The 14,474-nt window shown below is 54.3% G+C and overlaps 2 protein-coding genes across 4 annotated transcripts; both read right to left on the bottom strand.

The window, feature by feature from the left end:
- Window positions 1–86: 86 nt before the first annotated feature.
- On the bottom strand, window positions 87–5,607 carry NEU4 (neuraminidase 4). Its single transcript, XM_074833367.1, has 4 exons — window positions 3,969–5,607; window positions 2,963–3,194; window positions 2,509–2,764; window positions 87–2,102 (listed from the first exon to the last, which is right to left on the bottom strand). The coding sequence occupies exons 1-4, from the start codon at window positions 4,271–4,273 to the stop codon at window positions 1,051–1,053; spliced, it is 1,845 nt and encodes a 614-aa protein (XP_074689468.1). The 5' UTR covers window positions 4,274–5,607; the 3' UTR covers window positions 87–1,050.
- Window positions 5,608–5,787: 180 nt separating this feature from the next.
- Window positions 5,788–13,168, bottom strand: GAL3ST2 (galactose-3-O-sulfotransferase 2). Of its 3 annotated transcripts, none has more exons than XM_074833381.1 (4): window positions 12,123–13,168; window positions 7,704–7,781; window positions 7,001–7,280; window positions 5,788–6,909 (listed from the first exon to the last, which is right to left on the bottom strand). In XM_074833381.1, exons 1-4 carry the CDS (start codon window positions 12,146–12,148, stop codon window positions 6,049–6,051), a joined length of 1,245 nt encoding a protein of 414 aa, XP_074689482.1. In that variant the 5' UTR covers window positions 12,149–13,168; the 3' UTR covers window positions 5,788–6,048. The 3 variants fall into 3 exon arrangements, with proteins under 3 accessions (XP_074689482.1, XP_074689483.1, XP_074689481.1); XM_074833382.1 differs by lacking the exon at window positions 12,123–13,168 and adding an exon at window positions 11,768–12,111; XM_074833380.1 differs by lacking the exon at window positions 12,123–13,168 and adding an exon at window positions 9,481–11,760.
- Between the last annotated feature and the right edge of the window lie 1,306 nt (window positions 13,169–14,474).

The following is a 14,474-nucleotide window of genomic DNA, read 5'->3' as shown; positions in this document are numbered from 1 at the left end:
AAAAAAAGTAATCAGCCAGCAACGAAGCACCACACAGCTGGATGGGGGAAGAGAATTGGAAGGGTAAAAGTGAGAAAACTCGTGGGTTGAGATAAGGACAATTTAATAATTGAAATAAAATAAAATAAATCAATTGTAATGAAACAGAAAATAACAGAGAGAAATAAAACCCGAGAAAGACAAGTGATGCAAATGAAAACAATTGCTCACCACCAACCGACCGACGCCCAGCCAGTCCCTGAGCAGTGCATCCCAGCCAGCCTCCCCCCTGTTTTTATTGCTGAGCATGATGTCATATGGTCTGGAATATCCCTTTGGTCAGTTGGGGTCCCAGCTCTGTCCCCTCCCAACTCCTTGTGCACCCCCAGCCTCTCACTGGTGGGGTGAGGTGAGAGGCAGAAAAGGCCTTGACTCTGTGTAAGCACTGCTCAGCAGTAACTAAAACATCCCTGGGTTATTAACGCTTGTTTTCGGCACAAATCCAAACCATAGCCCCCTACCAGCTATTATGAGGAAAATTAACTCTATCCCAGCCAAAACCAGCACAGCGATTTCTGAGAGGCTGCTGAGAAAAAGAGGAATTGGCTTGAACGGGATCATTAAAAAGAAGCAATTAAAAAAAGGAACATAAATAATTATGACCCTAGGAGGAAAACCCTCAGAGCAGGGTGGTACCAGCTGGAGCATCACGAGTCCCCGACCCAGCACCTGGCACACGCAGGTGACATGATGTGCCCCTGGCTGCCTCCTCCCCACATCGCTGTGTTGCCACCCATGGGGTGGCTCATGTGGTTGGAAAGGAGGATGGGGTTGGGCTGGTGGTACAAGACTCCATGCCCAACTAACTATATAATTAAAAAAATTACAATGAAAATGAGATAAAACCCAGTTTTGGGACGGTAGCGCGTGCCTTCTGTGTGATGTGGCCATGCTGGCCGGTGGCAGGACCCCGGCCTGGGAGCATCCCGACGTGCTGGTCTCTGGATTGGTGCCCGGGGGTCTGGCACTGGGGGGCAAAGGGTGGGGGGCTGACCTGGGGGGGGGGGGGCACTAGGAGACGAGGCAGCTCCTTCGCCCCCACTTCCTGCGACGCGGGGGGCCACCATCCCGCCGGGAAGCAGTGGCTGTCAGGGGGATGTTCTGGAGCACATCGTGCAGTGTGAACATGCTGAAGGAGATCTGCTCGTAGGGTGACTGTGTCCCGTTCTCATAGAGGCAGGCGAAAGCGATGGCTGGGCCACCAGAGATGGAGGCCTCGTTGTAGGGCAGCTCCATGTAAGCCAGGTCCGAGTAAGCACTTGGGCCCTCGTAGATGACCCAGGGCTCAGTCCAGCTCTCTACATCCCTGGGGAAGGTGCTCAGGTGAACCCCCATGTTGACCCGTGACATGGAGCTGGTGGGGTGGGAGTAGAGGACCCATGTCGGCGCTTGGAAGAAGGCAGCAGGGCTAGGAGTTGCCACAGGGTCCCCTTGGACTGAGGTGATGCCACGGGCATGGCCGTGATGCCCTGGGGTTGGACAGCCCTCCTCAGGCTGGGCTGACTGCTGGTGGCTGCTGGTGGCCAGGGTGGGCAGCTCATCACCCGCTGCCTGTCGAGCGGGCAGGTACCGAAACCCTGGGAGCATCCCAGGGAGCAGCCGGTGAGCTGAGCCCTGGAGGGGCATCACGGGGTCCTGGGGAGTGGCGGGGACATAGACGAAAGGTGCGGGGAAGCCAATGACACTGCCGTGACAGCCATGGGGGGGCTCGACCAGCCGCTGGACCAGCTGCCCCCCGTGGAAGACGGCCCCATCATCTGTGCTGAGCGCCTGGACCCTGAAGCCCAGGGGACTGCGGGCGTTGCAGTAGAGGACGTTGGAGCCGTCCTCCTCGTCCACCGAGACCAGCTGGCACTCGCCCGTCTGCAGGTTGGGGATGAACTCCCCGAAGCGCCAACCCCGGCCGTGGTCATCGCTGTAGAAGGCGAAGGAGTGCGGGGTGGTCTTGCAGAGCTGCCCGAAGCACTCCTTGCAGTCGATGTGGTAGCTGTAGGCAGGCACCAGCAGCCGGCCAGACCGCAGCTGGATCCCGTGCCCGGGGCCCAGAGCAAACGTTGCCCAGTCTGGGGGAGCGGAGATGGGAGAGGGGTGAAGAGTGGCCTCCATGGTGCCCCTGACATGCCCAATGTGGAAGGGTCTCCAGCGCATCCCCCCCCACCCCAGCCTAGCCAAGCACGGTGGTGGGATGCGGAGCCCAGTGCAGCCTGGTGGTCCTCATGCATGGTCCTACCCATAGCTATGGGGCCTCTCCAGCTTCTCTCCCCCTGTGCAAGCTACACAGATACTCCCTCCATCCCCTCACCCCTCTGCTTGAGGTCCTCTTCCACCCCACCTCTTTGATGCTTGTGGGCTCCCTACCCTGAGGCCACCTCCAGCCACATCATGGGTGGATCCAGGAGCCCAAAACCCATGGTTGCCCTCTTGCTGGCTGTCCTCCCCCGCCCTCCTCGCCCCTCTCCGGTGGGCTACCTTTGATGGCCCCACCAATGACCTGCTGCGTCAGGTCTGTGGCTGTGCTCCAGCTCAGGCCCTGGTCGGCACTGGTGACACAACAGAGGCGGGTGACATTTTGGCCAGTGACGATCTGGTAGGCTTCAGGCGTCCTGCCCAGCACCGTGATGAAGAAAAGGAAGAGCGTGCCGGTGAACTCATCGTAGAGTGGGCAGGGGTTCATCGACCGGTGGTGCTGCAGCGTCGCTGTCTCCAGCACGCGCATGTCCTCCCACTACCCGGGGAGGAAGAGAGGATGGAGAGGGTGAGGACCACTCCACTCCACCCAACCCAGCCTCCCTTCCCCTCCAGGAGCTCGGCTGTGCCACGCACAAGCAGCGAAGGACAACCCCCCCCCTCCCTGGCCGTCCTCATGTCCCAGGCACAGCGTGTCCCCCCTCTACCCCAGCCTCGGGTGTCTCCCCCGTCCCACCTCCACGTAGCTCCCGTAGATGGTGCCACGGCGCAGCACCAGCAGGTTGGCGTGGGCATCGTCGGCGCTCAGCCGCTCCTCCGCGAAGGCCAGCAGCTTGGCCACGCAGGGCAGGTAGAGCAGGGCGGGCACGCGGTACGTGACGCCGTTGGACTCCTTCTCGAAGAGCACGGTGCGGGCGGGGAAGTGCCGGGAGCCCATGGTGTCTACGGCAGAAAGATGCAGCCCCACCCTGGGTGGGTGATGAAGGTGGGTGGGGGAACCAGCTGAGGGTGAGAGCTGTGTTGTCCTTGGAGGGGTTTGGGGTTTAATTTGGTGGGTTTGGGGAACCCCCCAGGAGCACAGGCTGGAGGGCAGGTCGCTATGGGCAGGGTTGGGGGCTGAACATGTGCTGCCGCGGTGGCAAGTCACTGCTGCTCAAAGGTGGGACGGGATTTTGGGTAACACTGAAGAGGCTGAGCTGGGCTACCCCAAAATAAAATTAAGTTGATCTTCAAGATGCTCTTCAAAAGGGGGTTCTGATAAATCGAGACCAGTCAGCAAAGAGCAGAGTGAGACCTGCGGTTCCCCACTCCCATCGTCAAGCGGGTGTGTTGGGGGGACAGGGCCCGTCTCCGCACAGCCAAGACCCCGCGACCGGACCCGGGCTCTTCGCGAGGGGCTCAGGGAGTTTTTGTCCTGCATTTCTGGTGCCTCCAGCACAGCACACACAGCCGGCTCCTTGTTTCCTCCTCCCCTGTGGGGGAACCCCGGGGTGCACAACACGCATCACGGGGTCCCCGGCCAGGGTGTCCCTGTGGCAGTGGGGTGCGAGCGGTCCCCAAGGGCCTTTGGGGACAGCAGGAGCCGCTGCCATCAGCTGTCCCCGGGTTACATGTCCCAGGTTATCCCCGCAGGAAGAGATGGGTGTCCTGCTCTGGGGTGCAGCCGAGGGCGACTTTCACCCGTGTTTTAATTATGACTTTTTGCTGATTGAACACCCCACGGAGAAAGCGAAGGCACTCACCGGGTCCTGCTCGGCTGGGGGTGTCCCCTCCGTCCCTCGCCCTCACCGCGGGGTACCGCCGGCTCCCGCAGCCGCTGGCTTTCTGCAGTCGCCTCACTGCTTCGCTGCCACCCTCCCCTTGCAGGGTCCCCCCACCGATGGGTCACGGGGCTCCCGCAGTGGCGGTGGCCGGGAAAAAGCCCTGAGTCAGCAGCGGCAGCCGGGCGGCACAAAGGCACCGTTATCAGCCCGGGCAGAGCCGGGGGCCCCGCGGCTGCCGAGCCACCTTGTTCAGAACCCCTGAGCAGGGATGAAAAGGGAGCCATGGGTGGTGGGGGGTGTTTGCATCTCCTGCCTCAGTTTCCCTGGGAGAGGCCAGACCTCCCTGCCCAGGTGCTGCAACCCACATTCACCATGGTCCACCCCAGCTGCGAGCTCCCCAGACTGGGGGGCTGTGGTCCAGAGGGTCCCACGACCCCCATCCGCACGCAGGTCAGCTGTTAAGTGATAATTTTGATGCCTATATTCCAGCATCAGCTTAGCTAAAGGGGCTCAGCAAAATTCACATGGCACGTCACAGATCAGAAGCTCCAAGGTGAAAGCTCAGGCTCAGGCTGCAGAAAGGGCTGGGAAAGGCCCCCAGGGATTGCCCAGGCTGAACACGTGCACCCGCCATCTCCTCCACCTCCACCAGTTACAAATGCCTCCTAAGCCGGGTTAATTTTAGCTGGGGTTGCTGGAGCAGAAAACTGTGAAGGTGCTGTTAATCTGGTGTTGCTCCTGTTGTACATCACATGGGTTGCAGAGGAGCAGGTTGCAGCGCAGGAGGAGGTTAACCCTTGCCTCAGCCGGCTTCCCCGGCTACCTGCCAGGTTTAAACACAGTGGAGGAAAAGCCCAGCTCTGCTTCTCACCCTGCTCCCCTCCGACAGCATCTCTCCTGCTCCCGGGGCTGAGCTTCACCGCCGAGGCGACGCTGCGAGCCAAGCAACCCTGGATCCATCAACCCATCGCGCCACCCCGGTCCCTGCTGCCGCCCTGATCAGCGCGAGCGAGCGGAGAGGCTGGCCAAGCTCTGAAATATTGCACCATCGGTGATGGCAGGTGTGCTGGGCAATCATTAACGGCACTGACGAAGCCATTGGGCTTGGTGCTGCCGTCCTTCTGACGAACCTTCTCAGCACCAGCATGGCAACAGGGAGCTGGCTAACGAGCAAAGACATCCCAGGCACGTTTAATTACCTCCTTCAATAACGAGGTCATGCCCTAAACAAGCAAAGGCCGTGCCTCCCTCTGTCCCTCTCCTAATCAGTGTTGGAGAGTTTGGCCAACACAGCACGGGAGGCGCCCAGCGAAGCCTCTGCTGATAAAGGGTTTCAGGGGTGCTGAGCCCAAGGGACCGTCCATGCCCAGGGACCCTCGCCCAAGAGAGAGGGGTGAAACCACAAAACGGGCCCTCCCAGGAGAGCGCCAAGCTCTCCCAAGTGGTGCAGAGGGCCCCCCTCATCTTACGACACACGAGAGGTACATCTCATGTGCCAGGAGGGGAAGGATGCCAACCAGCCCACCCGGCTTTGGGTACAGTGCTCGGGACTCCCAACTGAAAAGCAGCCCTGGCATTGCATGGTGGCTGGATGTCGCTGAGCACGGATGCTGCTGGATGGAAGACCCAACGTCTCTCCTACACCTTCAAGCTCTGCGTCCCCTTGTCATGCTCTCCTCCTTGTTTCCCTCCCCTCCCCTTTTTTCCCCCTAAACACCGAAAATCAGGACCTGCTCTAGTGAGCTGTGTCCATCCTGGACATAATGATGGCTATTAAATAAAGTCAAATGCAAACAAAATGATTAAGCCCGTGATTAATGATTAAGAGGCAGGAATGTTGAAGCCAGCTGAAAGCCTGCCCAGCGCTCGGCAGCAGCAGGGGGACAGCCAGAGCGTTTGGCTCAAGGTCCCCAAAAAGGGACCCACCGCCAGCTTGGTGGCCCCAAACAAAGTTCCCCCCCCCGCCTCCCCCTCATACGCAAGAATCCTGTGGGCCAGTCACGTGCCAGACGTAGGGTGATGCACAGTGGTGGGAAATCGCAGCAGGTTGTCGCGTGTCCTAGTTGGGAGTTGAGAGCTGCATCTTCTCCTGGGAACTGTTCCACAGCGAGGGCAAGCCTAACCGCTTCCTCTTCTTGTGCGGGTGTTGGAGACTGTAAAGGTAGGATGTGTACTGGAGCTCTGGCATAACCATCTTCTGGCAGATTCTCAGAGTCCTGTTGTCTAAGTCTTCTCTGAGGTTGTACCCAAGGATATTTGCAGACCCTGACTGGAAAGGCAGGAAAGCTTTGTCCTTGATGTAATCCTTTCCCACTGCCTCCTGGTCCGAGAGACAGGTCTCCATGAGCTCCTTCTGTCTCATTCGCAGGTGATTCACCTCCTTCTCCAGCAACGTGAGTCCTATGGTCTCCTCAATCCTGCTCCAGAAGCTCTGGTTGAAGTGCAGGTAGAGTTTCCAGTCCAGTGAGCACCACGTTTTTATCCGCTCCTTGCTTTCTGGAGTCAAGGTCTGGATGGTGTCCTGGCTTCTGGAATTGAGCTTAAAGTAAATCACGTCATCCAGATCCCAGCACAAAGTGTGCTTCAAGAGGATCATGGATTCATCAAAGTAGTCTGCTATCAAGATCAGATGGAAGTTCTTTTCAATATCCTTCAAGACCGCCTGGATGTACCTTTCGTTGGGCACTGCGTTGTTGTCATAGCCAAAGTCAAACCACATGATATTCCTGGCGTAGATATTTTGCTTGTAATTCTCTGGATAGTAATACTCCAGTGGTGATGCCAGGTACTCATTCACATTCTCGGAGATCCTGAAGGCAGGAACAGTGTCCTTGTAGTAGATGTAGGAAGACTCCAGCAGAGGAATGGGGTTCCTCAGGATGGAGAAGTAGAAGGTGTTTTCTGCCATCACCTTTTGCACCTATTTGCAGGGAGGAAGAAGAGAGGCTGTTAGTTTGGAGGCACTGCTTATTCAACCAGGTTTCTCCACAGGTGTCACGGCTCTTTCTTACCTCTGAGGGGTTAAACCGCAGGTGGTTGCACATGATGTTGTAGTTTTGTCCTATGGCTTGAAATTCCTCCACAAAGCGGGCCAGGAAGGTCTTTGGGTAGCCCAGGTGGACGAGCTGGTCAGCTGGGAGGGCGACAGTGAGGTTGTACCTCTCCACGAACCTGAACATGATGTTCAGGACAGTGCTGCTGGCCGTCTTGTGAGTCTTGAGGAACATGACGTTAGTCTTGGCATGGCAAGGCATGGAAGGCATCAGCAGCACCTTGGAGCTCTTCGAGATTCTGCAGGAAGGCAAGGGATGGGAAGAAAAGCCTCTCCAGTGCTGTACCTCATCTCTGAGACCTGGCAAAGCCAAACCTGAGCAAGTTCTCCTTCTGATACCACACCTGCATCTGGTGCAAGGCACCAACTCAAACAAGCCCCATCCTTCAGATGTACAGGTCAGTTTTCTGCTTCTCCAGGTCCTCACTTACCCAAAGGCTTCAGATCAATCCCCTTTTCTTTTTCCATATGGCTTATTTTGACCCAAAGAGCTGCACTTTGGTTAATTTGATCCCTTGCCTGCCCAAATGTGGACCTAACTTTGGGCTGATGCCCTGCCAGTATTAGCCAAAACCTCGTGAGAGTTAAATCAAGTGTCACAGGTCAGATCCTTGCTGCCCTGGGCAGACAAAGTCATGCAACCTTGTTTCTGCTTCACTTACATGTACTTTTTATTCTTCATATGGAAGAATCCTGACAGGAAGATGAGTCCCAGGCAAAGGCTGAAAATGAGACATTGCCTGGAAACAAAGAAAGAAAGAAAGAAAGAGGAGTTTCAGTGGATTTTTATCTGATGGTCCTTCCTGAACGTGAACCACCAAACTCTGCGTATTGCCCTTGGGAATTTTTATCACCGGGAGCACAATTTTATGTCTCATTGGTGCGAGGTACCTTTGGCTCCCCCAGCTCCATCAGCAGCTCAGAGGCAGAACAGTGAGAAATTCCACTTTCACTACCACTCTCCTGAACTTCAGCCTCTGTCTAGACACAGTCTACTTCGGGCAGAGCCTAAATCTTCCGACAGCCTCCCACTCTGCTCTGATGCCTTTTGTTTTGCTTTTCTTTTGGTTTCTGTGGCTTTAGATCTTATTCACTATTCAAACTTCTAGTCTATTCACTAGAAAATGAGCCCTTTGTAGGGGTATAAGGATTCCCCTGGTAAGAAATCTGAGTGGCTGCTGTAATCATATCACTCCAGAAGATGGGGATCTCAAAGGAACACTAAACTGATTTTTTTTTTTTTTCAATGTAACTGAGATTTTTTTCAATACAGAAAACCGATTAATAACCCAACAGCACCTGTAATGGACTAATTACCCCCTGCTTTCAAACAAGAGGACTGCTTCCCTGCTGTGACAGTTTCTCCTCCCAGGTCAGCTTTCATGCTCAGCCTCATCCTTTCAACAGATCTCCTCACTTTGGCCAGACTTTAAACTGCCTGAGCTGAGAGGCAACCCTTTGGACCAAGCACTTCATCGACTCCCGCTTTACCTGGGTAATGATGAGGGGTGAGTCTTTCCCAGCACTAATTATGCAACCACCATGTCAGTACATTCCAGCTGGGACACGTAGAGGAAGGTTTGATGCCCACCAAAAACAAACTTTTCATCACCAAGCTTGACCTGGCTTCTCCGATCCTAAAAGCTTTTTTAACTTGGTGTGAATTCTATGTTTCCAGCCACCATTTCTAAAATGCAGCAGATCTGGCTTGGGCTTTAAGTTGTTTTGAGAAGATATAGTCCCATTTACAGCATGGGATGGTCACACTCGTAGTTCCCACTCTCCCAAACGAACAAGGCAGGCGCCAAGCCTGCCCAGTTTGAGGGTCAATGGGGGTATGTGACTTGCTGTGGGCTGGACCTGGTGGTCCTTTCTACCGCCCTTCTGGCCAGGGCGTCCTCACACATGGTCCTGCTACACAGGGTGGTGGCTTCCATAGCCTCCAGCTTGTACCATGTGAAAGACACTGAATTGCTCCTTCCAGTTGGCCTTACAAGAGTGCAACCACCAGCTTTATCTGGCCCGGTCTACAGCCTCCCACTGACTGGCCACAGTATAAGCTGGGCTGTGACAGCCTGGATCCGGCCGTGGAACACTGGAGAGAGGGTGGGAGAAAAGCCCAACAGAACATGGAGAGCTGCAGATAAATCAGCCACCGTAGCCAGCTGCACTAGCTCTGAGCGGGGAGCCACAAACTGAATGTAAACACAGTGGAAGAGCGGAGACAAGCGGCGATGTCGCAACATCGTGATGGCACTGCAGAAAAGCATTTGACTTCGCTCACCACGCAAACCTGCCGGAAACCACTTTTGCTTCAAGCTTTGCTTTGCACGAGAGTGCTTTCCTTGTCCAAGGGCACCCCAGCCCAAGTGGGAAATTCTCAGGCAGAAGAGCCCTTCCCAAAGCCAGGGAAGACCCTCAGGCACAGCTGGTACCAACCTCTGACAGGAATTTGCAGCACAGTTTCTGCATGCATGAAGAGTTTCAAGACATTGCTGCAGGCAGTCTTTCATCAATATTTAATTTTTTGGTCCCAGGGCTGTTAGGGGGATGGGGGTGAGACAATCCCCTTCTCTTCAATCGCTCTATGTAAGTAGAGATGAGACAGGAGAAGAAATGCAGATGGGCCCACAGGCAGAGAGCAGGCTCACATCTGTCAAATGCAGCCCCTGCCTATTTTTTGGTCTTTCATTTAAACTGAAGCCAACGTTGGTGCGATGGTTTTCCAAAACATGTCATCCTGCCTGCCTGGAGGTCTCGCCTAAGCCCATCTGGCAATGTCCTTCTTCTGCACCTTTTCTGTGGACTTTAACACGTGCAATAACGGTCCGCGTGTTTGTTTGGGTGGTGTCCCCACAACGGCTACCCAGATTGATGTGTTGTGGGGCAAATAAATCAGCATACACCTTCAACAACCCTGAAGATAGATCAGGATCACAATATGCTCCAGAAGGATTAACAGTCCCTTCTGCTGCAAGAAGACAGGCTCTGTAGACCTCTACATCTTATCACCTCAAGGCATCCATTATATTTTAATAGTCGTTTACTTTAATAAGAGATTACATAGTGCTGTCCTGACTCCAAATCTGCAAACACATGCAGCACACCGAGCCCACCTCCAGCACAACTGGATGCTCCCAGCAGATCCGTTTTGTCTGGACGTGCTTTGAAAGCCCCAAGCAACAGCTGGCTTTTTCACATAGAGACATGGGGAGGGATAAGAGTCCGGATTATCTAGGCATGTGAAACCTCAAAGTGTTGCTGGTGCAGCTCAAGGGACTGGTATTGCAGCACCAAACATGCCCTGTGGGCAAGTTACGGGCACCCAAGTGCCACCAGCAAGCCCCGAGGGGCCGTGCAGATCTCACCCTGCTTCTTGTGTCACTGTCCTGAAGACAACAGCAACCTGCAGCCGAGCAATGTCCACGCTGTCACCACAAGCAGTGGCAGCCCAGCCTACGTTGGGCTTGCCAAAACCACGGCAGCTTCCTGGAATGGCCAGTTTTAAGGAGCAAGAGTGACCGATTCTTTTGGCACGTAGGCCATGGAGGCACCAGTCCCCACGCGGAAATGATGGGCTTGTCCTGAGGGTGTCAAACAATGGTATCTTGTGGCGTGGTGCTTGTTCCCCTACCTGGGGATGTGTGAATGGAAAGGTTCCAGCTCCGGGAGTGAGTGGGGAGTGGGGACAGGGAGGAGACTGCAGCCACCTCCACCCCACTGCACCTCAGCCCAGCGAAGGCGAGCACTGGAGGCATTCAGGGAAAGGGCCAAGGGCAGGGATCGAGGTGACCCCCGGGGAGGAGTGCAGGAAAACAGAGCCCAGGGTGAGAGGAGAGGGTTTCAGGTACGCAGGGCACTGGTCGGTGCACTCGTGCAGCTGAGTCCTGTCCCCAGTCACTGCAGGGAGTCCCATCCCCATCAGCCCCCGGAGCTTGGCCACCCGCAGCTGCACTCGCAGGGGCTGTCACCAGCGTCAGCATGTCCTGCAAACCTGCACGGGGGGTTTCACCACTCATTCAGCACCCACCGCCCCTGCACACCTCTGTGAGAGCCAGCACTGCTCTTAAAGAGTGTTCCCTTAGTGCCACACCCCCCCCTTTTGTCACAAGACTGCGAGTCTCTGACCAAGCCACTTCTAAATCTGTATGTGTTGGGCCAATAGATGTCATATTCAACGTTGGCTAAAATATCGCCCATCCTTTAATCCCTTCGAGAAAGTCAAGTCCCACAGGCCTGAGAGATGTTTTACTGTTGACTCTCTCACACACGCAGGCTGAAGGGCAGGTACGTGGCGTTAGGGAAGACAGAGCTGATCTTTTATACGAACAGCTACAGCCATCAGCAGAGGGATTTCGTAACCACGGCGTATCGATGGGAGCACGGAGGGTATGGCACAATATGAGATCATGCCTGCAACGATTTCTTTTTTCTGCCCACGACAAGGAAGGATGTGTGAGGCCCGACATAGCTGAGAGTTGCAGGGCACGATCACAGCCACCATCTACTTTTTTGCCCCTTTAGTCTTGTGCAAAGCAAAGTTCAAAGAGACAAAGCCACAATTTGAATCTCGCGCACAAGTTACCTAAGCATGATAGCCACGCAACCAGCCTGGGAGCCCTCTGAGGAAACACTTGGGAGCTGATTGCTAAGACACAAAATCCTTCTAAGAAGCCAAAAAACTTGCGGAGCTGTCAGCAGGGCTGGCACCAGAGGTTTGACTCACCTTTCTGACCCGCGCCGTGCCATCTCCCAGCCAGGAAGAAAACACGGAAAAACTACCTCTCAGGTCGAATTTGGAGATGCCACTACGGATGCTTTAAGGCTTGAGACAACCTTCTTGTTCATTTGGCTTAAGCCGAAAATAACAGATCTCTGTGTCAAGCTAACAAGGTTCTTTCAAATTAAAAGACCTGGAATACAGGAAAGAAACATTCACGGCGAAATTAATCTCGACCCTAGAGCAAACTGTAACTAACTCCATAGGTTGTTAACAACTTAGAGGGATTACCTGAGCCAGACCTTTCTACAAACCGTGTTTTAATTCTGCACCCATAGCATTCACCTCCCTCTCCCCTTACCTTAAAGCGCACCCAGGGCTTTTCATGCTGCCTCACTGCTGCAAGCTAGAAAATACCTCCTTTGCAAATCGACTCCAATACTCCTTTTGTCCACGGGCTCCTGCGGCTCTTAGCGTACACGTCTCTATTTCTAGCATCCCATCGCTGCTATAAATGGCTGGGACAGGTGAGGACAAAGGGAGTGGCTAAGTGTTCCCAGGGGTGGGGGGAAGTTAATTAATAAGCCATGAAAAGCGCTGGTATGGCATGACATTAACACAGGTACAAAGAGCTGCCTCGGGAGATGAGGTTTTGCAGGGAAGTAAGGGTTTAGTAGGGACCCCCTTCGTGGGGACCCCCCCCCTTCATCCTGGGAGGTGTGGGGGGAGTCATAGCAGGACCCAGGCAGGGTGGCGGGGGGCTGGAGCAGGGCAGCATCACCCCCTTTGTCACCCTGCACACTGTCACAGCGCTCGTTCCGTGCCCCTTCCCTGCCCACCGCCACTGCTTGGTGCCCTGGCCAGTGCCTGCCATTCCCTTCCTCTTCTTGCTCAGTGGTTTAGGACTATAATTCTCTGTCAGACACATTTGGCAACAGGAAATACAGGAACAGTGTTCACCTACCAGAAATCCCCCTTAAAACATTTAGACTTCAAACTCTTCCCCAGTAAAAATGCAAATATTGCAGCTGGAGATTAAGAGCTTAGAGGCTTTGCTGTGGAGACAGCTCCTGCCCCTACGGGTGTTATTTTACTACTTGTCCACAAAGTGACTTTCTGGTGTTAGTAACAATTATTACAACTTGCATTACGCAGGAATTTGAGATTCCACCAAGGCTGCTGTACATTAGCAATTCACAAACTGGGTTTGATGGTTGCAAATTGCCCCAGGAGAGCAGGATTTGTCCTGCAAATCTGGAGGTGGGGTAATCTCCCCACTCCCCACGCCGGGGATGAAGTCAGTGCTCTCCTCATTTTGGCAACAAAAAGTTTACCCACATCTCCCAGCCTGGAACAGGGGATTAAGCTGTTGCTTTTGGTCTTTTATGGCTGTGCTACTTCCCAGGCACCTCCTGACATAGTCCCCCTTCCCTCCCCACCCATGGTGCCACACCAAGAGCCCAGTCCTCAGCATTCCGGCATCCTTCACCTGCACTGCTATGTCTTCAGAGTGTCCAAACAGACAGCATTTGTTTTTAAATCACACCTTCCTCAGGCCAGCCCCAACTCCAGTGCTTATCAAGATTCAGAGATTAGCAAGGTATAGGGTTGCTTTCCTTGAGTTTCTTGGCAGAACATGAGCCAATGTGCTGTTTAACGAAGAATTTCTAGGGTTACTCTTGGCACAGTGTCAGCTGCTGCTGGCAGGGGGGGTCACGTTCAATAGACTTCTTTCTCCTGTTACATTATAGACGTCAGCTGTGCAATTCCTTGCTCAGGAGCTGGTAGAGCCCACAAATCACAAAAGGCCATTTTTTACACTTTTACAATTGATTCATTGATCTCTCCTGGGGTGTTGTACATGAATTGTCAGGTTTGGTTACGCAGAAAAACACGGTGCTGTGCAGAAATAGTTGGCTTCACGTGGGGCTGGGCTGCTCTGAGACTGGAAGCAGTGAAGGTAAGGCAGCTGATGCAGAATTAGTTAGCTGGGGCAGGATGCTGAATTAATAGCTCCACACTGCCTCCGCTTCACACGCCTGCTTGCTTAGGGGAGTGTTGTGGGGCAGCCCTCGTGGGCAGCTCAGCCCCACGCAGCCACTCGCTCACCCCCCAGCAGCAGGACGGGGAGGAGAATCGAAAGGGTGTAAGTGCAAAAATTTGCAGGTTGAGATAAAAGCAGTTTAACAGGTAAAGCAAAAGCTGTGCGCCCAAGCAAAGCGAAAGGAATCCATCCGGTACTTCCCACTGCAGGCAGGCGTTCAGCCATCCCCAGTAAAGCAGGGCTCCATCACACACCACGGTGACTTGGGAAGACAGACGCTGCAACTCTGAACCGCCCCCTTCCACCTTCTCTCCCCAGCTTTTATGGCTGAGCACGTCCTATGCTATGGGATATCCCTTAGGTCAGTTGGGGGCAGTTGTCCCAGCTGCGTCCCCTCCCAGCTTCTTGCACAACCCCTTGCACAACTGGTGGGGCAGGGTGAGAAGCAGAAAAGACCTTGATGCTGTGCAAGCACTGCTCAGCAACAGCTACAACATCCCTGTGCTATCAACACCGGTCACAGATCCAAAACACAGCTTCACACCAGCTACGATGATGAAAATTAACTCTATCCCAGCCAAAACCAGTACAAAGAGTCAAATGCTTCCTCACTGTGCCAGAAAACCACTGCCTCAAAGCATCGAGCATCCACACCCACATCATTCTAAT

The sequence above is a fragment of the Strix aluco genome, chromosome 9 (assembly GCF_031877795.1).
Source record: "Strix aluco isolate bStrAlu1 chromosome 9, bStrAlu1.hap1, whole genome shotgun sequence".
Taxonomy (NCBI): domain Eukaryota; kingdom Metazoa; phylum Chordata; class Aves; order Strigiformes; family Strigidae; genus Strix; species Strix aluco.
The sequence above is the reverse complement of the archived record's forward strand: the minus strand, read 5'-3'. Positions and strand labels throughout refer to the sequence as shown.